A 25,342-nucleotide genomic window follows, 5' to 3' on the forward strand; every position below is an offset into this window, starting at 1 on the left:
CAGTGTTGTAATAAACACAATTTCTGTGTGGGGCAGCTGTGAATAAGCAGGCCCTCCTCCTACAATAGTTTGAATATTATAATAAACCAAGATGCACAAAGCATGTATGAGCTAATGGTTGTAGAGGGAAATACCCTAGTAGTTTCTATAATTACAATATTAAAAATAATTGTCTTCAACTTCTGCCAAACAAGATGTATTATACCTTAAATGTAAATCAAGTTTATTTTCTTCTAGACTAACAATATAATCCTGTGACACATACAACTGGCCAAGTAACTTATTAGTGCAATTTCAGATCTATAGGTCAGAGGAAAATTCCACAATCTGCAACAAGACTAAAAGTCATAAGACAAGCATTGAGAGTGAACTATGTAGCCTTTGGTATTACCATATGCAGTTTGGACCAGGTTACATAATGCAAATGTATATAATTTGTAACCAAATACTTAAAGGTTTTCACTAATATGGTACATCTCATAAGATAAATGACTTTATTTATTCAACTTCAACATTCACTCAATTTTAATAATTTATTCTCTATTTGATTTCCATGTATTTTCCAAACTTTATCTTTGTCTTGATGTACATTGGGCCAAATCGTACATTACAGATTGTATTGAACTTTTAATGACTGATACTTCTTATGCATAACCACTATTGTTTAAAAAGGCATCCAGAATATTTGCCCTTGCTCTGATTTAATAATGAAATAGTATTGCTCCTTTGGAAAATATGAACATCATAGCTGCTGTTTTTAAAATATTCAACGAGAGTCATTTTTGTAATCTAATATCTTTAGGAATACATTCACCTGAGAAATTCTGCAACTTAAAAAGAAAATTTTTATTTTTATTTTTTTGTATTTTATTGGGTACAAAATATCCAAAGGGGTACATTTAAAATTTAAAGGGGTACAGACAAACCAGTCTGTCCACACAATGACAAAGAAAAAACATTGTTATATAATTATTCTGTAGCAAAAATAATGCTTCAAATATATCACTCTATCTAAGCTTTTTTTTTTTTTCAAGAAAGGGTGTCTAGGCGTAGCACTGATTGTTATGAAACCTTCTTTGTAGACCAGGTTGGCCTTGAACTCACAAAGATTTAGCTACCTTTGCCCTCCAATTGTTTCAATTAAAAGTATGAGCCTCCATCCCCAGGCAATTCAAACCACATTATTGTTTACAAAAAAAAAAAAAAGACTGCTAAGCCACCAACTATAGAAATGTTCTATTAATAAAACCTTACAACTTATAAGAATTTATTATAGGATAAAAAAAAACTTATTTTGTTTTAAATTTAATATTTTACAAATTTCACAGTTTCTTCAAATTTTCCTATGAATTGACATCAGGAAGTATGAAATATACCCATTTCATATTGCACTTCATGAAAACGTTTGCTTGTTTTAAATTATGAATTCTCTAATTTTCTACATGAAATGATTAAATAAAATAAAAATGAAATATGCAAGCAAGTAATCAAAATATCGTAATAAGGTCAGGAGTCTCATCTAAAGTAATTGTAAATATTATTGTATTTTGTGTTTTCATGGATATAGGTAAACAGAATAAAACAGGGGGAACTCTTGCCTACTCTGATACTTTTAGTAATTTTTGCATATTGAGAATAACAAATTAAAAACTACTCAATATTATTATGTTAATAAAAAATAAGTAATATTTTCAAGTCAGAATATAAATGATAACTACAGTAAGTGCAAATTTTCTTTCTTACCTGTCTTTGGTTCCACTGAAAAGTATGGCTGTCCTTGTAGAATACTGTAGACCACCCGAGCACTATTGCCGTAGGTAGGATCATCAGCATCTGTGGCTGTCACTTGTACCACTGAAGTCCCTAGGTAACAACCAAAACCACTTTGGATTAAATTCCCAAATATAAGGACTGTAAAGTACTCACAAAGTGTCACAAATTCTATGCTACATTTATTTATTAGTTTTAAGTTATCATCATCTAGGAAAATGAGATATCAATCTAACACATATTTTGGTTAAACCAAACAAAAAAATGTTAATAAAAATTCTTAAAATAAGTGTTATGAGAGTATGTAGGCAAAGACACTATGGAATGATGAATATTAGATTAAAAATCTCAAAATCAAATGAAATTGGATATTAGGTGTCTCACCCATCATGCTCAGGTGTGAAATTTTCACTAAGAGTACTGTTTTTCAGTCTCAAGGACCATTCATTAGACAGTGTCATAAAAAAAATCTAATGCCCATATCAGCTCATTACTCAGCTGAGAGGGAAGCTGAAATCTATACTTTTGCTGTGAGTATGTGTTCCACTTAACTGTATATTAAGTGTTTACTTTATTACTTTATTTCCTTAGTAAGTGTTCTCAGTTTTTTGTTTGTTTATTTACATTTATTTATTTTAAAATACTGAATTAAAAATTTTTACCAAAACTCTCCAAAGCAGAAAAATAATAGTGTTGTAGAAACAGCATTCTGCAGTATGAATACTGATCTCAAAGTGTCTACATTATATAGGTGGTTACACATTTACATGCTTTGGACTGTTTTCTTTCTGGTTGTTTCATTCAATTTTAATGTGTTAGTTTTTGTTTTATATTATTATATTTTATTATTATCCTCTGAAAGCCTGATTGCTTTCTCTTTTTTTTTTTAAAAAAAAAGTTACTTTCAAATCTTTTACCTCACTACCTTTTTATTTTTCTTAACTCAAAACATACATTCCACCTGCACAATTGGCCAAAAAGGGGGGCAATAATCAATGAAATCATTCCTAATGACATTTTGTTATACTCATATCAGTGCCTATTTTTTTTTCATCTAAGAGACAAAAAGGTGGTGGATCCAGGTGGGAAAAAAATTTGGGAGGGCCTAGAGAGCAAAAAATGTAATCAGAGTATATTATGTGGAAAAATTTGTTGAGTAAAAGGGAAAACAAAACAAAGTGAAAACATTTATTCCAAGTTCTGTTTTTCCACTGCACTTGGAATACAAGCTTGATTATTAGTTTGGTTATAATAATTCATATATATGGAACTTTAATTTTACGAACATCTTTATGCTTTGTATAAATTTTTCTTAATACTTATTTCGTTAATATATTTGTCAGAATTTTATTCAATTTCCATATTATGATATACCATACTAGTTCTATCTCCCATATAGCTGAATAAAAATTATGAAGTTAAGTTATAAAAATTGCTTGTACTTTTGTTTATTCTTTGGTAAACTTCAATGACTATGCCTTGCAGAACCAATATTGAATGGTGTGTATTTCTAAATCAGCCTAAGAATTACATTTTACAGATTTGCAAATATAAAAGTTAAATAAATGTTTAGTTCATTATCACATTTAAATTATTGAATAGGTGCATATAGACACATATTCCTAAATGAGCATGAAGATTGGATGTGTGTATTGGTGGCTTTTTACCTGTGTGTAGGTGATGCACTACTGTGGAAGCAGTGGCCAATCATGTGCGTCATTACTAAATTACCATCCAGCTTGATTATTGAGACAGAGTCTCTTTTTGATTGGACCTCACTGAGCAGATTAGACTGAAGAGTGAGCAAACCCAGGATTCTCACTTTCTCAGCCTTCCAGTGTTGGGAATACAAGTGTGCATTCACAGCTTCTAATATAGGTGCTGGTATTGAGCCCAGAGCCTCCTGCTTTCATATCAAACTCTTAACGGACTGAACTTTACTCTCTGAATGGAATGAAAAACTTCCATCCATTCCTAAGCTCTATGCAATTTGGAAATTGTTCTACAGGCTTATTATCATTTATAAAACATATCCTAGTGTAAATTAAAAACAAGAGCGCTATAATGTTAGACACTGAATGCTTATGGGTGATGTACTGTATCAATCAATGCAATTATATCTATTTTGTGAGAAGCAAACACATTAGTAAGCTTTAATACATGTTACTAAATTCTAGATTTTATTGATATTCAATGTTTAAAGTTTGAAATTTTTGTTAATCAAGTTGTTTAAATAAGCGTTCAACAAGTTTTAAAAGTATTTGAAAATAATTTTCTGAAACATTTAAATCATTCAAATCTATCAATATAATAAAATAATTTGTATGTATATGTTTCTTGATATTGGAGTAAAATCATCCAAATCAAAACAGTGGTGCATTAGGTAATCTCCATAATAAAATTTTACATTAACATTATTAACATATTCCATGTCAAGTTTATTAGTCAATGAAAAATATTCCAAATACTAGTAAATAGAAGTATGAAGGTCAATCAAATACATTTCAAATTTATTTATCAAATATTACTAATTGGGGAGAAAATTTCTAGCTTCTTAAAACCCAACAACAAAATCTTTTTTTCATTGTATTAATACTGTTATTTTTGTCAAACAGCACCTGCAAGAAGCACTTTGAAGGCATGGCCAGAATTAAGAATAAGGGAATACATAGGCTTTGTCACAGAATGCATATCTATATATTATTGTTAGAATTCCAGCCTCCTGGATTAGAACCTCTAATGACTACATGTCCTGATAATTCTCTCTAGCAGCTATAGCCATATAATTAATAAAGATTGGGTTCTAAATTGTGATGCCATAAATGAAACACTTACCTGTACAATTCCACCCCCACTGTAAAAGCTTCAGTCAAAGGACTGAATGAATAGAACAAGGTAAAGCATGGTGGTTAAAATGGGTATGTGCTTTAAATACCAATACTATCTTATATGAGCTTCCTCCATTAAAACAAAACCAACAAAGATTACCTGCTGTCCTATTTTACAATCCTATTAAAAATAATTTATAAACATAAATTACATACTTGCTAAAGAAAATGATGTTGGAGAAATACTCTGAACACTGAGATATAAAAGAGAATTTATACATTTTTTAAGTAAAATGAATAATTTCCATATATTTTTTTGTAATGGACAATTGCTTAAAGACATTAGAGGAGGAGGCTTTTTATTGTTTTCTTTTTATCTATTGCTTTATTGTTCTGAAGAACCACTCATTATTTAATTTACATGTGAAGAGATTACAAAAGGTTTAGGCATTGGATAATTCAATATAGGCAATGTAGCAGCAACCCTGTACTCCCTTAGGAGCCACCAGAAACCTTGTAATATCAGAAAGGGAATTAAACTAATAGCAAAGAGTTTATTAGCTTGTTATTTTGCTTGTTTGTTTGTTTTCTTTTTGGAATCTCTAGAACAATCTGCTACTAAATAGAGAGAGACATCAAGAAGAAGAAGAAGTAGTAGCAGAAAAAGATAATGATAATGAAGAGAGTTGGAAGATCATACTGCGAGAGATTTTTTTAAAAGTAATTTGTTAGACATTATTGTAATCATATTTTTAAACAAATAATTATGTGATAGAAAGGAAAATGCACAAGCCATTTCTTAAGAAAAGACAAAGAGAGTTGATCGAATTGAACACTATAACATTAATATAAAATGTAATAATATAAAACAACAAAATAAAACATCCCCTAATTTTCCAAGCAGATAAAAAGGATTTGAATGAATGAATCTTGGCTGTTAGTATGTCACCATATCCTTTCATTCTGAGCATCACTACACACAGACCAGTATATTTTTCAGATATTTATTACAAAAAGAGCATGCATTTTACTTACCCACAGGAGACATTTCTGGAACTCCTGCTGTATATGGACCATCCAGAAATTTGGGTTCATTGTCATTGATATCCTGAATTTTGATAACAAACTCAGATTCCGGTTCCACAGGCTTGTTGGTGAGTCTGTCCAATGCTTGGGCTCTGAGTGTATAATAGGCCTGCTCCTCCCGGTCCAGTCTCTTGGTGGCATGAATATCCCCAGTGTTCTCATCAATAATGAAAATGGAACTTGCCCCTTCACCTGACAAGATGTATTTGATGGAACCATCTCCTTTATCAACATCAGAGTGAAGCTGGTGAAAAATTCACGTGAGATGAGATTAACTTAGAAAAGAGTCAGCAATATGGAGATATGTAAATGTCTGTCACGCATGTCAAGCAGCTGCATGAGATTTCATTATGCTTGGAAAGGCAAGTCGAGTGCTGATTGTGTATGGAAGCAAAAATATTGTACTCTGAACAAGTTGATTTTTTTCTTTCTAAAAATAGTCTCATTTCTAAACTTATTTCCAACCTATTCTTAAATTAAGAATTTTTTATATTACATATCTAGATGGAAATAGGCATGCATTTAAATATATAAATATGTAAATATATGTCTATTTAAAACTCTCTCTCCATATGTACACACACACACACACACACACACACACACATATATATATTTAGCATTACCAGCTCAGTTTATTTGCCATAATTTGCCATATTCTATGTGGGCAAACATTACATACATATGCTTACATACTTGATTTGACATCCATGCTGAGGTTTTCTGTACAATATTTGAATTTGGTTCTGAAATACTCATATGTATATATGGAACTCTTTCTTAGGAATTCTACCTCCTGCCTCCCCAGCCTGTTCCCATTCACAGTCCACTCTATGATTAACCAACATGGATGAATGCCCAGTCTTTAAATCTGTTTCGAAAACTTATTCAGTATTTTAATTTTGAAGTGGAAAAATTATTGCTTTTGAAAGTTGGGGTTTTTATTTTATTTTTTTGGTTGATTTTTATTGAGCTCTACATTTTTCTCTGTTCCCCTTCCTGTCTCTCTCCTCTCATACAAAACAAAAACATATTAAAACTCTCATATAATGAACTCTAAGCTCCCATCAAGAATAATATACAGCAAAGTTAATATTCATTAATCTAATTCCAGAATTTTATTTTTGAACCCCTTTGATTTGCAATATATGGCTTGTGTATTTTCTATAACTATTTAATTCTTATCAATGTTACATCAAAATACACCTACACCCAGAAACCTAAAAAAGAAACTTGGGATTTTAAATCAATATGTACTTGAAACTTTACTTCAGCAGTTCCTGAAATACTAAAAACTGTATTAGATTCACATGATTAACCCTAGTGTCAACAGCAGGGCAGCAAATTCTGATTTGCAATTTATATCTGAATCTGACCCTGTTGTATGCCATAACAGAATGTTGAACAGAGTAACCCTTGGAAGCAAAAATAATTACATATATTCCTGAACTTCATAACCTGAGAAACATGATCCTCAATTCATCATTTCAACAATTGTACATTGCCTTGACTTCCTATCATCTTGGAATTTGTTTTATATGAACATAAAAATTCAATTTACCAAATAACAAAGCTTTGCATTGCCATATAGAACTGTTTTTCTAATTTTCAGAGGATGAGTTGATAAAACTATGAAAAGTGGGAAATCACTTAAGATATTGTGGGCAGAGCAATTTCATCCTTTGGTGATGTGACAGATATAACATCTGTCTTCTGCAATTCTGCAAGTGATTCTGCCTCATTCTTACAGCTGTGATTGAAATCTGCTACAGGTTTTTTAATTCTTGATGTATCCTTTAGTTTCTTTAGAAATAGCACAAAAAGGTATTCTGACTTGGGTTTTACACACACACACACACACACACACACACACACCACATGCACACATGCACACATACATGTATATCTCTATATATGTACACACACATACATATATGAAATTTTTGTGAGTGTGTGAATACTTGAATCAGGTATGTTACCAACTGATGAGTAAAGTGAAATTTCTTAATTCCCTCAAATTCTGAGAATTATTAAGGTCCAGATTAGTAATTTATGCAATAATATATGCAATACTGTGCACATATGTTTCCCTGAATTTAAGAAATATAAACTTAATAAATATAATTAATAAATATAAATAAAGGAAATATAATAAATTAAGAAATATAAGCCTAATAAATTAGACCATCATAAATATCACTTCCTTAATTTTATCAACATGATATCTTATTTAATATTCAAGAAGTCTTTTACTAAAACCATCAACAGTTTAAGAAACTGCTGAAAGAAAGGCTAAGTACCTGCATGACAAAGCATAAACTGATTTTTGAAGCAATAGTGTTGCGGGAGGTCTTCCCACTCCTCCAGCCTATCACCTCTGAGGTACCAGCCCATTGGGGCGTGGTTTCTCTCCCTTTAAAAAAGCGGCCACTTCCCTCTCCACTCTCTCTTCACTTCCTGCTCCGCCTGCGACTAGACTCCTTTCCTGGTTGCGTAGAGGGCTGTTGCCTGGGACAGTGATCTGTAAGTTTTTTTCCCCTTTAAATAAATACCACCCTAATAATCATAACCCCGAATTGGTGTGGCATTGTTTGTGACTTACGCCTTCATTTTGGCACCCAACGTTTGGTTTCAGAACCTCTCCTTTCCCCGCTCGCAGCCACGAGTTCAGCTTGGCGGCCACAAGTTCGGCTTGGCGGCCGCAGGCTTGGCAGCCGCGAGTTTGGCTAGGCAGGAGCCCTCCCTTCCTCCGCAGCCGCCAGTGGCGGCCTTGGACTCCCCACGTGGATTTAAACTCCACAGGCCCGCATAGTCTCTGCCCGCGTGGTTTGCTCTTTCCTGAGTCATTTTTAAATCTCCCTTGCAAGCACAGCTCTTAAGTGGCATGAACCAGAGCACGAGGTTGCTGAAAGCTGCAACCCCTCAGGGTGACTCTGTCACGTGGAGGCATAAGCGGCTTCCAGACTGCTCTTCTCTAGCCCTGGATTCTGGGTTTCTGGTTCCTTCTCTGGAATTGATTTAATTACATTTACTTTGTTGAGAAACTTGCATTTTCCAGTTTTTAACATCTACTAAGGCACTGAAACAGGACCATGTTTTCACCGCAACTCTGCAACAGCACCACCTGCTGGATAATAGGTAATATGGCAGTTTTTGTTTCTAACGCAAAATCTACTGCTTTGTTTTCACTAATACAATGGATTAGTAAACTTATATTTACTAATACAATGAATTACATCATACAAGGTTTATATGATTATGGGGATACCTTAATTTGCTTGTTACTAGGCCTCAGTTTTCTTTTCCATATTCTATCATTAAGGAAGAATATGGCACTCCTAAGAACGATTGAATCTTTACGTACTAATAATGAAGAGAAAAATATGGCACTCCTAAGAACGATTGAATCTTTACGTACTAATAATGAACAGAAGAATATGGCACTCCTAAAAACGATAGAATCTTTACAAACTAATAATGAACAGAAGAATATGGCACTCCTAAGAATGATAGAATCTTTACGAACTAATAATGAACAACTAATTGACAGGATTAAAATTATTGAAAATCAGAGGTTATCTGAACAAGTGGATACTATGACAGACAAAATTGATTCCATATCCAAGGGTATTAGAAAGTTACCTGAAAGGGTTCAGGCTGTTGAATTTGACCTTCAGACTTTATCACAAAGTTTTGATAAGGTAACAGACAGAATGTTCCTCCAAGATGGGAATCTACATGATATACAAGAAAAGTTTAAGGAGGACATGTTATCTTTGAAGGGAAAAATTAAAGCTTTGGAATCACAGGTGCAGAATGGGGACCAAAAAATTGATACCTCAGTGAAATCACTGGAAATATATACAGGTCAGGAGATTCAGGATTTAAGAGAGACAATGATAAAAAGATTTGAAAAGATTGGGGAAATTAGTGCAGCTGGTGAACAGAGTAAGGAGGCACAAGGACAGGATACAATGCCTCCACCAGCTATTAGAACTGGCTTACCCAGGGTTCTAGCGACATATCCTATACTTAATTCTGAAAAAGCATCAACTTCTAAAGGCTCAAAGGGAGTCAGAGAAGCTAGATGGACGCCAATAGCAATGAATGATCTGAAAGAAATTAAGCAAGCTGTTGTTAATTTTGGCTTGCACAATGCATATGTAAAGGAAATGATAAGGACTTGGGCTTCTAATGCTAGAGCTACTCCCCATGATTTCAATCAGCTAGTGTCTGCAGTTTTAGATAATGGACCTTCCTTGATGTTTGGAATTTATTTCAGAGAAGAATCCAAACATATGGAACAGCAAGGAAGAGCAAAAGGTATTGAGGTTTCCCAAGATCAAATTCTTGGTGCAGGAGAATATGCTGATCCACAGGTCCAAGCTCTTTATGATGATGAAGTACTGTGTCTATGTCACCAAGCAGCTTTAAATGCTTGGAATAGGATACAAGATCCAGCAAAAAGGGTTGAATCATATACCAGAATTAGGCAGGGACAGAGAGAACCCTTTATTGACTTTTTGCAAAGATTAATTAAGGCTCTGGACATAGGGGTAACAGACCCAGAAGCTAGACGAATACTTCTTGAATCTCTAGCTTTTGAGAATGCAAACATAGAATGCAAAAAGATAATTGGGCCTTTAAAGTCTAGATCAGCACCTATGGATGAATGGATTCAGCATACGATGAATGTTGAGACGTTTAGCTATAATGATGAATCTTGGGTAGGAGAAGCGATTTCCAAAGCAATGAGGAGACATCAAACTGCCAGGTGTTTTAATTGTGGTAAATTAGGACATTTGCAAAGGAATTGCAGGCAAAGAATTTCTAGGAATAATATCTCTTCTGGGAATGACAAAAATAGGAGACCTCGGCCTTCAGGTATATGTAGGATATGCGGTAAAGGCCGGCATTGTTCCAACGAATGTAAGTCTACAACATACAGACGGGGCAATCCAATATCATCGGGAAACTCTTTGGGGGGCCTCTCGCAGGCCCCCAAGCCAACAGTGTCCAAGTCATTCCCAGTCACAGTGGAGAACGTGCCTCACCAAGAAAATTAAAAGCTCCAATTTCTGCTGTAAAAAGTAATACTGGTCTAAATGATGAATTACGTGTGGAGGATGAGTCAAAAAACCCAGTAGGACAGAGTAAACGTATATTTTGGCAGACTTCTATTAATGATCAAAGACCAAAGCTAAGAGTCTGTATAAATGGCACTTTTATTGAAGGCTCATTAGACACAGGTGCGGATGTAAGTATCATTACCCCAGAATCTTGGCATCCGAATTGGCCTCTTCAAGAGGTAGATGTTCAGTTCCTGGGAATTGGAACCCTATCTCGTGTAAAACAAAGCACAAGATGGTTGAATGCATAGGGCCCGAAGGGCAAATTGGAAGACTAAGGCCATATATAGCCAATATTGCCATAAATTTATGGGGCCGTGACCTGCTACAGCAATGGGATACCCAGATTAACATTCCTGTATTTCCAGGAACTCATAATTCTGGGAAGGATATGATGAGGTATTATGGAAAAAGGTCACCAGCCATTCAGGCTGTACAAGAACATACAGCAAATGCCAAACCTTTAGAGGTACCAACAGCCCTACCTTTATAATGGCTAACTGAGAAGCCAATATGGACCAAACAATGGCCTCTAGCTGAAGATAAACTACAGGCATTGGAACAGCTGGTGCAAGAGCAACTAGATGCTCACCATATTGAAGAATCAACCAGCCCTTGGAATTCTCCTGTGATTGTTGTAAAAAAGAAATCTGGTAAATGGAGAATGGTGATAAATCTAAGAGCTGTCAACAAAGTAATTCAACCTATGGGCCCACTACAATCTGGAATTCCTTTGCCTTCTCTGTTACCAAAAGGATGGCCTCTTATAGTTATTGATTTGAAAGATTGTTTTTTCACTATACCGTTACAAGAAAAGGATAGAGAAAAATTTGCCTTCACAGTGCCTACTTATAATAATTCTCAGCCTAATAGGAGATATCAATGGACTGTCCTCCCACAGGGTATGCTCAATAGTCCTACACTGTGCCAATATTTTGTAAGTAAGCCATTGGAAATAATTCGTAAACAATTCCCCAAGTCCATCATTTATCATTACATGGATGACATCTTGTTATCTGATTCAAATAAAGATACTTTAGAAAGGATGTTTGAAGAAGTAAAGAAAGTCTTGCCTAGGTGGGGATTACAAATTGCCCCTGAAAAGATTCAAAGAGGAAATTCTATTAATTACCTAGGTTACAGAATAGGGTTAGAGAAAATTAAAACGCAAAAGGCACAAATTAGGAGAGACCGGTTAAAGACTCTTAATGACTTCCAAAGATTGTTAGGTGACATTTCCAGTCTACGACAGGCTGTTGGGATAACACCTGATCTAATAGTTCATTTAAACAAAACCTTAGATGGTGATAAAGATTTGAATAGTCCAAGAGAACTGACAGCTGAAGCAGAAAAGGAACTGACAATGATTGAGGAAAAATTACAGGAGGCACATGTGGATAGGGTGAACCCAAATCTTAGCTGCATCCTAGTCATATTGCCTTCCAGAATTTCTCCTACAGGGATTCTAATGCAGAGGGAAGATATTATTTTAGAGTGGATATTTATACCTAATAAACCAAGTAAAAAATTAAAAACTTATGTGGAAAAAGTCTCTGAATTAATTATAAAAGGTAAGCTGAGACTTCGTCAACTAGCAGGTATAGACCCAGCAGAAATTATAGTGCCTTTTACTACTGAAGAAATAAAAAAGTTATGGGAAGACAATGAACCATGGCAAAGAGCTTGTGCTAATTTTTTGGGAGAAATTAATAGCAACTATCCCAAAAGTGGTAGACTTAACCTCATAAAAAGAACTTCTTGGATTCTTCCTAGAATTGTACGTGATGCTCCAATAACTGGAGCCCATACGTTCTATACTGATGCAAATAAATCAGGGAAAGCAGGTTACAAGTCAGATGAATTGAGTAAGGTGGAACAAAGCCCTTATAATTCTGTCCAGAAGGCAGAATTATATGCCATTCTTATGGTGCTAAGGGATTTTAAAGAACCTCTTAATATAGTTACAGATTCACAATATGCAGAAAGAGTTATCTTGCATATTGAAACCGCTGAATTTATACCAGATGACACAGAGTTGACTTCATTGTTTATCCAGGTACAAGACATAATCAGGAACAGGCTTTTTCCGATGTACATAACACACATCCGGTCCCATACAGGTCTGCCTGGTCCTCTAGCCCAAGGCAACGCTGAGATTGATCAGTTATTGATTGGAGGTGTGTTACAGGCCTCAGAATTTCATAAAAGCATCATGTCAATAGTAAAGGCCTAAAGAAAGAATTTTCCATTACTTGGCAACAAGCTAAGGACATTATAAAGAGATGTCCTACTTGTTCTTTCTATAATCAAACACCGTTGCCTGCAGGGAGTAACCCAAAGGGTACTAAGAGAAATGAAATCTGGCAGATGGATGTGTTCCACTTTATGGAATTTGGTAAATTAAAATATGTACACCACACCATAGACACGTATTCAGGTTTTCAATGGGCTACTGCCCTGAGCTCAGAAAAGGCTGATTCAGTAATCACACATTTATTGGAAGTTATGGCCATCATGGGTATACCTGCGCAAATAAAGACAGATAATGGTTCAGCATATTTATCTAAGAAAATGAAATGCTTTTTTGATTATTATAATATAAGACACATTACAGGTATACCAAATAATACAACAGGTCAGGTAGTTATAGAAAGATCAAATCGTACTATAAAGGATATGCTGAACAAACAGAAAGGGACTGAAAATACCCCCAGAAATAGATTACATAATGCTTTACTAACCTTGAATTTTCTTAACGCTAATGAGAAAGGAACGACAGCAGCAGAAAGACATTGGATAATGGAAAAGTCTGCTGAATTAAATCAACCGATTTATTTCAAAGATGTGCTGACCTCTCAGTGGAAGCCAGGAGATGTGCTACTTTGGGGAAGGGGTTTTGCTCTTGTTTCCACAGGAGAAGAAAAATTGTGGATACCATCAAAATTAATAAAGTTTCGATTTGAAGAGGAGAAACCTCTTGGAAAGGAGAAATGACAACTCATCCACAACGATGATATTCATACAGGTGGTAAGAAAAACATATAGAATGGGGGCAGGGTTCTGTTCTTATCTCCACAGGAAAACACTCATCTTTGAAAAATTCAAGGGACCCTGGATATTTGGATACTGACAGATGGAAAAATACCTGCCCAATAGGAAATATCAAGAAAACTGAAAGGGTTGTGTAAGTAATATTAAACCATATTTCTAAATTTATAAAGCTGGTTTTGAAGTTGGACTCTGGCTCAGTCCCTCTCCAATTCCAAGCCTGTTAGTAAGAGAAAAACCCAGAGTTTCTGGAGTTTCTGTCTCATGTCAAGAGCCATGATATGGGACAGAAAGAAATATGAGTTTAGAAAACATCTTTGCTTTTCTTCATATCTATCATACTTTTCATTGAATATATCTATCATGTCTTTCATTGTATATATATATATATATATATATATATATATATATATATATATATATATGTCCATACGATTAATGTTTAAGTTTTTCATAATGAACAATGAGTTTTTCCTAAAGTGACATTTGAAGTTTCCAGGAAGAAGATGGGGCCCCATAACAACAACTCTACCTGGTTGATATGACGTCATGATACTGTTAGCGCTACTACAAGACCTGCTTTGGGTACCAGCTGCACAAGACAGTTCCAACTTGGTAGCTGAAATCGTGCACATCTTATACAACATTTTGGCCAGACCTGCACGAAAATACTCAGAGACTATTTGCAATTTTAAAAGACATTATCTTGAAATTTAACCATCATTTTACTTTCACAGGATCCCCCAGGAAGAACGTCGCCCCTATGACAGCTGGAAGTAATTCTAGAGAATGACGTCCCCCCTCCCAGTAAAGTTTGCCCTTGGGTTTAGGGACATCATTTAGGGGTTGATTATAATTAGTATATGATTGAGGGTTGGGGGAGGAATTTTATAAGCTCAGGGATCATTTTGAAAAAAAGAAAAGAGGGATGATGGGATAATAGATTTGTAATTGTGAGTTACTGTCTTTAGACAAATATATTGGTATAGATTCTTGTATATTGATACAAAGTTAAATTATATTGACTATTGTACGCATGCATGTTTCTACCTCTGTTTAAAACATTTTTTATGTATTGACATATATTGTAATGATATATATATATATTGTATATATTTACCATATTGCAGTGTACATTTCTACCTCTGATTAAGATACTTATATAATATTTGTGTATTGATATATATTTACCTACTGCAATGTATATTTGTACATTGTTTATATTAGGAGGTCATTGTCCTCATTTGTTTCACAGTCGTTTATTATCTTAGTCTTTAAGTTAGATAGATATTGAGAATTATATAGACTAGTAGCCATCTAAGTTTGTCATTTATAATAGACTAATCAGGTTCTTTAGATATATAGAGATTATACTCAGTATAGATAGATAATCTTCAACTTCTTCAAAGAGCTGTAGAAAATGGCCTTTAATCTAACTCAGAGTTTTGTGGTAGTGAGACACAATTGCTCCTGGCAACACCACTCTATTCCCGAGAGAATGATGAGCACCAAAGACACTCCACCTGGAGCCTTCTTTTTGGCAGAACTGGCCTTGGGGCAAAGAAATGCCCATACCTCAACGACTGACAAAGATACAGAGCGTGCATCAATGGATAAAACAGGGCTGTCATATCCTGCCAAGACAGGGTAAGATAGTTTTGAAAAGTTGCTTGCCTTTGAAAATGGTATGTCAGTTATGTTAGGCCTTAGCCAAAGTTGGTTGCTTCAACGCTGCTAACGTGATTTTGGGTGATTGCCCAGGTAGCCAGTTGTCTCTGTGATTTGTTGCATGTTTTGGAAGTTGTTTTACTAAACTTCCTAATTACCCAGGTAACATTATTTCCCTTCTCAGATCTTTGATGGGGTTGAAGACTATATAAATGTAGTTACTTTCTCTCATGACTTGGCCAAGTTATTTATTATACAAGACCTAAGCTAGTTAGAATTGGATATTTGTACTTATTGTATATAATTTCATAGTAGGTTTAGAACTCTCTTATTTAAACAAAAGGGGGAGGTGTTGCGGGAGGTCCTCCCACTCCTCCAGCCTATCACCGCTGAGGTACCAGCCCATTGGGGCGTGGTTTCTCTCCCTTTAAAAAAGCGGCCACTTCCCTCTTCTCTCTCTCTTCACTTCCTCCTCCGCCTGCGACTAGACTCCTTTCCTGGTTGTGTAGGGGGCTGTTGCCTGGGACAGTGATCTGTAAGTTTTTTCCCCTTTAAATAAATACCACCCTAATAATCATAACCCCAAATTGGTGTGGCATTGTTTGTGACTTACGCCTTCACAATAGAATACAGAAAACTAAGTGGTTTGTCTAAATATTGAGTCTGCATCATTTACAGATTGATCCTTCCCTTGGGTAATAGCTACTATCCTGGGTAAGAGTTACTGTGTTGTGTAGGAGGAACATACCAAATAACCACAGAGGAAATTTTGGGAATGAGAAGTACAACTGACTTTTACCTGCACACTGGCCACAGCAGAAGTTCAAAACTTTATGTTTATCTTCAGGAAAACATTTCCTGACTCACCAAACAGTAATTTCTTCGACTTGAACAATAAACACTGTGTAGAAGCAGCACAAATCAAAATACTTTATTATGAGACAAAGGCACATGGAGTATACTGTGGTTAAGTAACTCCTAACATCTTAATTCACGTTCCAGCTACTTTCCTAACCCTGCCTTCGTCTTGGCCTCTTGGGGGAAGCACATGCGATATGTTCCTCATAATCGCCATGAAAGTGCTGTGGAGCAACAGAGAACTTTTGGGGAATCATAAGACCTATTAGCAATATACAGATTGTGTTTCTTGATAAACTTTTGTATAAGTTACATCCAGTATTCACACTTTCTGAACCAATCCATATGACTCATTCAACTAATTCCAGTCAACTGATAATTATTTTAGTGGCATGGTTTCAAAGTGGCCTTGTCATACATTAAAATAATATTCAGTTTTGAAAGTGAATTTCAGACAGGGGACTGATGCTACATTTTTCATTACAATGTTGATTGCTCTCCATGAGTGATATCAGAAGAGTTTCAAGACAGATAATTAGTACCATTTGTTTTCCCATTATTCCAAGAATCTCAGTCCTTCTTATCTTCCCCTCTACTTCTAACAGATATATACAGATATGACATTTCAAGGGAACAGAACATTAGCTCCTCCCTATCACAGACACCTTCCTCATAACTGCGTTGTGATCAGTGACACATGGAAAATTTTTTTTTATGGAATCTATATACAGCTACTATGGTTAAAAACAATAGACAACTTCGTATGTTGAGACATGCATACTATAAAGCTGGGAATATTATTGTAATTTTAAGAAGAAGAAAAATTTCTATTCCTTATTGAGAAAGAATACTCAGTAAAGAATTAAATGGTGCATTATGAGTATCTAACCATGCTTGTGCATATTCCTATAGGATGCTCAATTACACCAAAACATCACTTGCTCAACTATGTTAATAGCATCATTATTTGTAATGAGCCTGGAAACAACCTAGATGCCCCTTAAGTTAAGAATGGATAAAGAAAATGTGGTACATTTACACAATAGAATATTTTTCAGTGATAAAAAATGAAAGACATCATTAAATTTTCAGGCATATGGATGGAACTAGAAAAACCTCATCCTGAGTGAAGCATTGAAGACCCAGAATGACAAACACGGTATGTACTCACTTCTAAGTGGATATTAGAGATAAAACAAAGTATATTCAGGCTACAATCCACAGGTTCAGAGAAGCTAGATAACACGTAGGGACATGCATGTATCACCCTAGGAAGGTGAATTAGGTAAGGTATCCTGAATAAACTGGGATAGGGGAAAGAAGATAGGGTATGAGAACATGAGGGAACAGGATGGTTGAGTTGGGACAGGGATGGAGAAGTGTTGTTGGAGGCTTCTCATTCATTTTTCAGCCACCCAGACATAAAAAAAAAAACTACACAGAAACTGCATTAATTAAATCACTGTGTGACCTATCAGTTTATACATATTTCTATTTTTTTCTTTCTGTTTTTTTCTAGACAGGGTTTCTCTGTAGCTTTGGATCTTGTCCAGAAACTAGCTTTTGTAGGCCAGGCTGGCCTCAAATTCTCAAAGATCTACCCGCCTCTGCCTCCCAAGTGCTGGGATTAAAGGTGTGCTCAATCACCACCCGGCCTCTAGCAAATTTTTATATCTTAAATTAACCCAATATTATTTTATATTTTATCATGAGGTTCATAGCCTACCTCCAGTTGGCAGCTAGCATCTTTCTTCTCTGGTGGTTACATGGTGTCTCCCTGACTCTGCCTTCTTTCTCCCAGCATTCAGTTTAGTTTTTCCACCTAGCTCTACTCTACCCTATCACAGGCCAAAGCAGCTTCTTTATTTATTAACCAATAAAAGCAACACAAATAGAGAAGGACTTCTGAAATCAGAGAAGGAGAGCAACAGAAGAGAAATCTTGATAGAAAAAGCCATTATGAAGTTCAGGAGAAACCTGCTGCTAGGGAAATTGCCAGGAATCCACAAGATGACACCAACTAATACTCCTAGTAATAGTGGATATTGTACATTCTCCTATAATTAGATTGCCAACTGCCATAATTGTCACCATAAATACTTAATCCAGTAAATAATGGAAGCAGATTTAGAGACACACAGCCAAGCACTGGGCCAAGTTTCTGGAATCCATTCGAAAACAGGGAGTAGGGATTATATGAGCAAAGGGATTCAAGGTCATGATTGGGAACCCAAAGAGACACCTAAACTGAGCTATTGGGCGCTCTTAGACTCTGGACTGACAGCTGAGGAGCCGGCAAGGAACACAAGTAGACCCTCTGAATGTGGGTGGCAGTTGTGTGGCTTGATTTGTTTGTGAGGCCCCTTGTATTAGGACCAGGATTTATCCCTGGTGCATGAACTGCCTTTTTGGAGGCTGTTCCCTAGTGTGAGACACCTTACTCAGCCTTGATGCACGGGGAAAGGTCTTGGTCCTGCCTCAATTCAATTCTCCAGTCATAACTGACACCCCATGGGAGTCTTTACCCTCTCTAAGCATAGTACTGGGGTTGTGGTAGAAGGAGGGGGGATGGAGGGGAAATAGTGATTGGTATATAAAATGAATAAAAAATTAAAATTACATAAATAAATATTAAACAGCATAATTAAATTTTTACTTTTAATGTGTATGTCTCTGTCTGTCTGTCAGTCAGTCAGTCTGTCTGTGTTGTGTATGTCTGAACATGAGTGTAAACACCTGAGGAGGCCAGGAAAATATTTTGCATGCCAAGTTGCTGTATATAAAGGAAGTTTTTCACCACCTAATATCTGCACTTGAAACAAAACCTGAGTTCTCTGTAAGAGCAATATATGTTCTTAGCTGTTAATCTAATCCAGCCCAGCAAATGCCATTCTGCCATTCTTTATTTGAAAAAATTTATATAATCATCTATACACACATGGTATTTCTCTCTCTCTCTCTGTATGTGTGTGTGTATGTGTGTGTGTGTATGTGTGTGTGTGCGTTTATAAGTATGTGTTTCTCTGTAAATGCCTATTATAATTTAACACATTTTATATCTTAAAATTTCATGCACTTATACTTACATGTTCATATAAGAAACATTAATTGGACTCAGAGTTCATTAATAGTAATTGTATTTGCTATTTTCTGCTCATTTTCTGTAAACACCCATTCTGTATTTTAAACATTAGTTACCTAATTGTTAAGATTATGGTTTAATTACATCATTTCCTCCTTCCTTGCCCCCACTCTAACATAAACTCCTCGTTTTTGTCCTCTTTCACATTTGCAATCTTTTTTCATTAATTATTGTTGCATGAATAGATTTATATGTTTGTATCTTCAAATGGATATAAATATAGCCAGCTCAATCTGTGTAATGTTACATATAAAAACAATTAAATGTTTGTAAATTTCAATATTTTCATTCAATGTTTAATATTTTATTTACTCTACTATAAATAAACTCATTCACCAAATGTTTTAGTACTATCACACATTCAATACTATCTCTCTGTCTATACTCAATTCTCAGAAGCAAATTTTCTTAGAAAAGTACTAATATATTATTCCTATTGGTAAATATATATATTTATTTATTAATATATCATATTATATTACATATATATATATATAATAGTACTTGAAATGATGATGACAAAAATTCACTGCTGTTATATGGTCTCACCTCAGCTTTGATCAGAAAGGTTAATTCTTATAGACTTCAAGGATGGGCAAGCACAGAAATCTGGCAAAGATTGCCTATGTGATTGTTATGATGGCTTTCTGTTCCACAAAATTTCAGTTTAGGTATTTATATTCTATTAACAGTTTGAAGGAGTAATATCTTTGCTGAGAATACAAGTTTTGATGGATCAATTTAAATTGAATATAACATGGCTGTATTGACTTAATTCATCAAATACTTGTCTCTTTCCATGTGTTCATTCCAAATGATTCTTTCCCAGCACTGTGTTTGTACATTTTCTAAATATGGGATCAGTCTGTCTCTGTACTCTCTACCCAGCTTCGCCTTTTACTCACTCACACAATGTATGCTCTTTCATGAAAGCATGATGAAAATGGCCCCTGTGACATGAACATAACCAGTACTTTCCATCCATTTTGAAAATGCCCTCCAATGAACTGTGACCAACTCACACCCAATTCTTTTACATACAAGCTCATTTTTTACTGAACTCCATAGTTCTGCTAATGTAAAATATCTATTTACTAGATAGTCAATATACTCCATATGTTAAAAAAATAACATGTTAGCACTAAACTTGGTAAATTCATAATCCACTTTGTAAAATAACAGTATTTGTATAATTTATCTGTCATTTTAATTTTTATAGCACAAGGGAATGCAAATCAAATCCAAAAGTGCTTGAAATATTTGAATGGATCTCTTTGGATGACAGAATATCTATATTTTTCATCCATTTCTTTTTCCCTTATTTATTTTGTAACTTGTGACTGTGAAGTCAAACTAGGATTTTTGTATGTACATATCTTTCCAGAGACATCCTGGTAAGCATTACTGCACCAAGGATGTTAAATTGATTTCCTGAAAATATCAACTGCAAATTCTAAATATTCCTTAAAGAAGACTGATGTTAAAAAGAAGATCAATATATTGGTCAAGTTTTCTTTTCTTCCTATTCTTCTTAAACTATAAACTTGTGATCTTCCTTAAAAGTTTTTCTTTATTGATGACTCTTAGCCCAATCTTATGTAAAGCTTGAAGCTTGAAGTTCCTTGAGGAGTTAAGAGTACTATTTAAAATATTGCCTGTAGTTTAATTCATAAATGCGAATTAGTTTACCATTTTTATTTGCTTCTTAATATATTCACAATAAATTTCATATTATATAACATATTTATCTACCCAAAATAGAACTATTGGATAAATTAATATTTATCATGACAATTTTGATATTCAAAGTGACATTAATTTGTAAACTCACCTATACACACTGACTTACTTATGGGAAGACTAGCCATTATTCTACATTTTTAAGAGTTGTTTTTCTTTTAAGTTGCACTGATAAGTAAAAAAATGCTTATGAACTATTAAAAGCAATTTTATAATTCTATTGGGTTTGTGTATTAGAAAATGGAATAATTATGTTGAGATAAAACACGTTAATTCTTTTCATCAGAGCATAATGGAACATACCTCTAAGATTCATAAAATTTTGCCTGATTGAGACCAATATGGAACTATAGTGCAATGTTCTTCAAAAAGTAAAGACATATGCTTTTTTGAACAATATGGAGTGATTTAAATTAAATATTAACAAAATCATCTAAATTAATGTTCTACCATTGATTTACTTACCATAGACTACTGACTTTTAATGTTTAAAATAGTATATTTCTGATTGTACAAAGCCCTGCCAGTTACTTTTATTACATTGTTACAATGTTAATATCAGAAGTAGAGAAGGTGGATTTTCACAATAGTCGAGAGGAATTTATTGTGGTGTACATATTCAGATTTTCTTTTTTAATTATGACATTTAATGAGTATTTTCTGAGTTAAAAGATGCCTTGTAATTATCAAGCTGTTGAAGACATATTCAAAATGGGAACATGCATGTGATTTATTTATCTATGATTGAAGTACTCCAAAATTATAATTATCATGTGGTCCAGGATAATGAAACACAATTTGCATGTGAAGCTTCTTTGATTAAGATATTCTGTTTAAGAAGTTTAGTTATTAACTACCATACACAATAGAGCAAGAAACAGGGACGTGATTCAGAAAGTACAGAGGCAATGATAAACCTACCAAGGAAGCCTCATTTAAATCTTAGCCAACAATAAATGGAAAAATTGGGTTTATCATATTGTATATACAAGGATTTTGCACTAATCCATTCAGGGTCTATGTTCAAATTGGAATCTTAGTTATTTACTTAAGGGAATGGTGTTCCCTTAAGGTCAGTACAAGGAGTCACAGGTATGGATACTAACACCTGTTTGCTCATTATTGTGTTATCTTCATCATCCTTAACTCTTGGTTTACTCATCTGCTGTAGACCGTATTGTAAATTATCATTTGGACTTGAATGATTAAGAGAAGATAAAATGAAACAATGCCTGTGGATATAATACTGCAAAGCAAAGCTGCCTATTCATATTTATAATTATTATCCAAAATTACAACACAATCATCTGGCTCCTTAGAGAAAATGATCTTGCTTTTGTTTGACAATTATGTATACTGGGACCTAGAGTGTTCTTGCTCAGAGCTGAATAGTCACAGCTACAGTGTTTTAATGAGGGAACAGGAGACAATGCTCAGAAGGAAAGCAACAGCCCATTTCTCACACAGTAGCATTAAGTCCCTGATGAAAACTTTACAATCTCATTGTATTTCTTACTGGATACCCAGGTTAGATCCAAAACACTTATATCACCAGAAAAAAAAATCTTTCCAGAGTCTATTTCTTCTTGATGAACTGGAGTGGAGACATACTCCTCACTTAATGCAGATTGGGACACTTCACACACTCGGTTCTGGGATCCCAGGGAGGACTGCACAGGGATCAGTCCAACCAGAAGCAGTTAAAAACATATTTTTGAAAGACATGATCTCTTTTATTTCAGGAAAAAAATGGTTCATTTTGCCTTTTAAACTAGATGTAGTTTAGGAATTGTGTTAAGCAATACCATTGAAAGAATTATCTGAAGCCTACCTCACTTTACCTAAGAAAAGATAAGAAATGAAGAAAAATGCTTAGTAATTGTTATAGTCATATATTCCATAAGGTCGCTACACAGCATAAGAAACAAGCATTAGGGATGGAGCTAGAAAGCATCATATGAGTGAGGTAACCCAGACCCAGAAAGACAATTATCATACGTATTCACTCATAAGTGGTTTAAAGCAAAGAAAACCAACCTACAATACACAATCCTAGAAAACCTAAACAACAATGAGAAAATAAAAACACTGGGAGTTAATTCATATAAGTAATTCAACTTTTGGCGTGTTTCAGAATGACTAGAAAGTCATTCTGTGTTATTAAAAAACTGTATTCTGTGTCTTTAACAAATAAAAAGAAAAAATACTACCAACTATACAAAATGGGCTTTTCCTCAGAAATCATAGTGAAGGTCTCAAGAAGTGGGCAGGATTCTACCTGAAAAATCTTTTTAAGTTCCTCAAACCAATAGTAACCTGAAACCCTCTTCCTTGTCCTAATTTCTCTGATTGAATTTTCTACAATAAAGAAAAAGGGAAAATAGAGTTCATCAGAATTTCATTTAACATTTTGGAAAAAAAATCAAGCATCTACACTCACTGTAGAGGACATTGTCATAATGGGTCTGCAATATACTAAGTGAAAATTTCCAAATTGTGATATCTTGCCATGTGAATTAAAATACAGAAGCATTACCACATGGTGGAGTGGAAATACAATGTTAGAATATGAATCCAAGGGAAGGAAACCAATACTTGTGTAATCTTAGAAGGCACTTGGATAGCTCAATTCAAACAAGGATTAACATATGTCAGCTGATAACAAATATTGTCAGTGGTTGGAAATAGACTGCTATGACTTGCATGTTATAACACTGAACAAGAATGGTTGATAGGCAGACAGAACTGAAAAAAGCCCAATAGGAGTGCAGGCAGTGAGTGCAATAATCATTCAATAATTAAGCTTATTAATTTGTTTTTAGTAAGCAAGTTTGAAAAGCCTTACCACTTCCACAACTACCGACAACAATCACTACTTTTTTTTTCTTTTTTTTCTCTCTGTTTTTTCTCTCCTGGGAGCCACTCTAGGTTCAAGTCTCTTGCCAGCCCTAAGATGGCTCCCTTAACTAAGAACTGTGCTTCCGTGCTCCCCTATCCAGCCTTCCTTTATCCCAATCATCCTGTTTCCCCAAGTTACCCCCATCCTCCCCTTCTCACTTTTCTCTCCCCTTCTCCCCTTACCCCCAACCCACCCCACTCCCAAGATCCCCCTTTTCTCCCCGGCAATTTTGTCTACTTCCTATATACACAGTAGAGTACTACGCTGCGGTAAAAAACAAGAACTTCTTGAATTTTGCATGCAAATGGATGTAAATAGAAAACACTATCCTGAGTGAGGTAACCCAGACCCAAAAAGATGAACATGGGATGTACTCACTCATAATTGGTTTCTAGCCATAAATAAGGGTCACGGAGGCTACAATTGGTGAACCTAAAGAAGCTAAATAAGAAGGTGAACCCAAGGAAAAACATATAGTTATCCTCTTGCCTATGGGAAGTAAACAATCACTACTTTTAAAGTCATTTGGTCCTGATTAACTTTTTCAGCTCCTTGCATTAATGAATTGCACTTACTCCTTTTCCATTCACACACTCTTATGCCATCAGTCTCCACATGTAACTAATACCTCAACATGCATTTTTGAGGAACCTGAAAAGCTGCTCTGTATGTTGACTCCCTCAGCAACTCAGGAAAACACATTTTCTGTACAAAAGTCAATGCTGGGGCTTACACGTATCATTTCTCTTTCTGATAGTAACTATAAAACTACAATGACATGATGTGATGAGAAATTTGTGATTCTAACAATAATTTAAAGAAGTTCTGCAGTATATCAAACTTGATAGAAGTCATAACCCATAGTAGAGGACTACACTATAAATTTCTGTTTTAACCATGCTCACAAATGTGATTGTTATATCAAACTTCATTAAGGGTATATCATTTAGGTACTTTTATTGAAAAAAAAAGAAGCAAAATTGCCTAGACTTGATAAACCAACCAACTTCCTTCATTAGAAGCAACACTTGAGGGTGAGGCCATTAAGAAAACTAACACAACCAGAATATTTCTCTATGGGCCAGACTGTCTCATTTGTCTGAATCAAACTATTAAACATGCAATTAGATATTAACCAATGACCTAAAAGAATGAAAGAATGATACAGTGCATC

General features: G+C 34.7%; 1 protein-coding gene across 3 annotated transcripts in view; it reads right to left on the minus strand.

The window, feature by feature from the left end:
- The window catches only part of Cdh7 (cadherin 7), a 191,422-nt gene that overhangs the window by 111,633 nt on the left and 54,447 nt on the right, over nt 1-25,342 (minus strand). For all 3 annotated transcript variants that reach the window (XM_041648837.1, XM_041648835.1, XM_041648838.1), the window contains exons 3-4: nt 5,634-5,928; nt 1,744-1,863 (exon numbers count right to left, since the gene is read on the minus strand). In XM_041648837.1, the coding sequence (XP_041504771.1) occupies nt 1,744-1,863; nt 5,634-5,928 (415 nt within the window). The remainder of the gene's footprint in view (nt 1-1,743; nt 1,864-5,633; nt 5,929-25,342) is intronic.

This window comes from Microtus oregoni, unplaced genomic scaffold (assembly GCF_018167655.1).
Source record: "Microtus oregoni isolate MIOR12 unplaced genomic scaffold, Mior012 000003F_ref0000135, whole genome shotgun sequence".
Taxonomy (NCBI): domain Eukaryota; kingdom Metazoa; phylum Chordata; class Mammalia; order Rodentia; family Cricetidae; genus Microtus; species Microtus oregoni.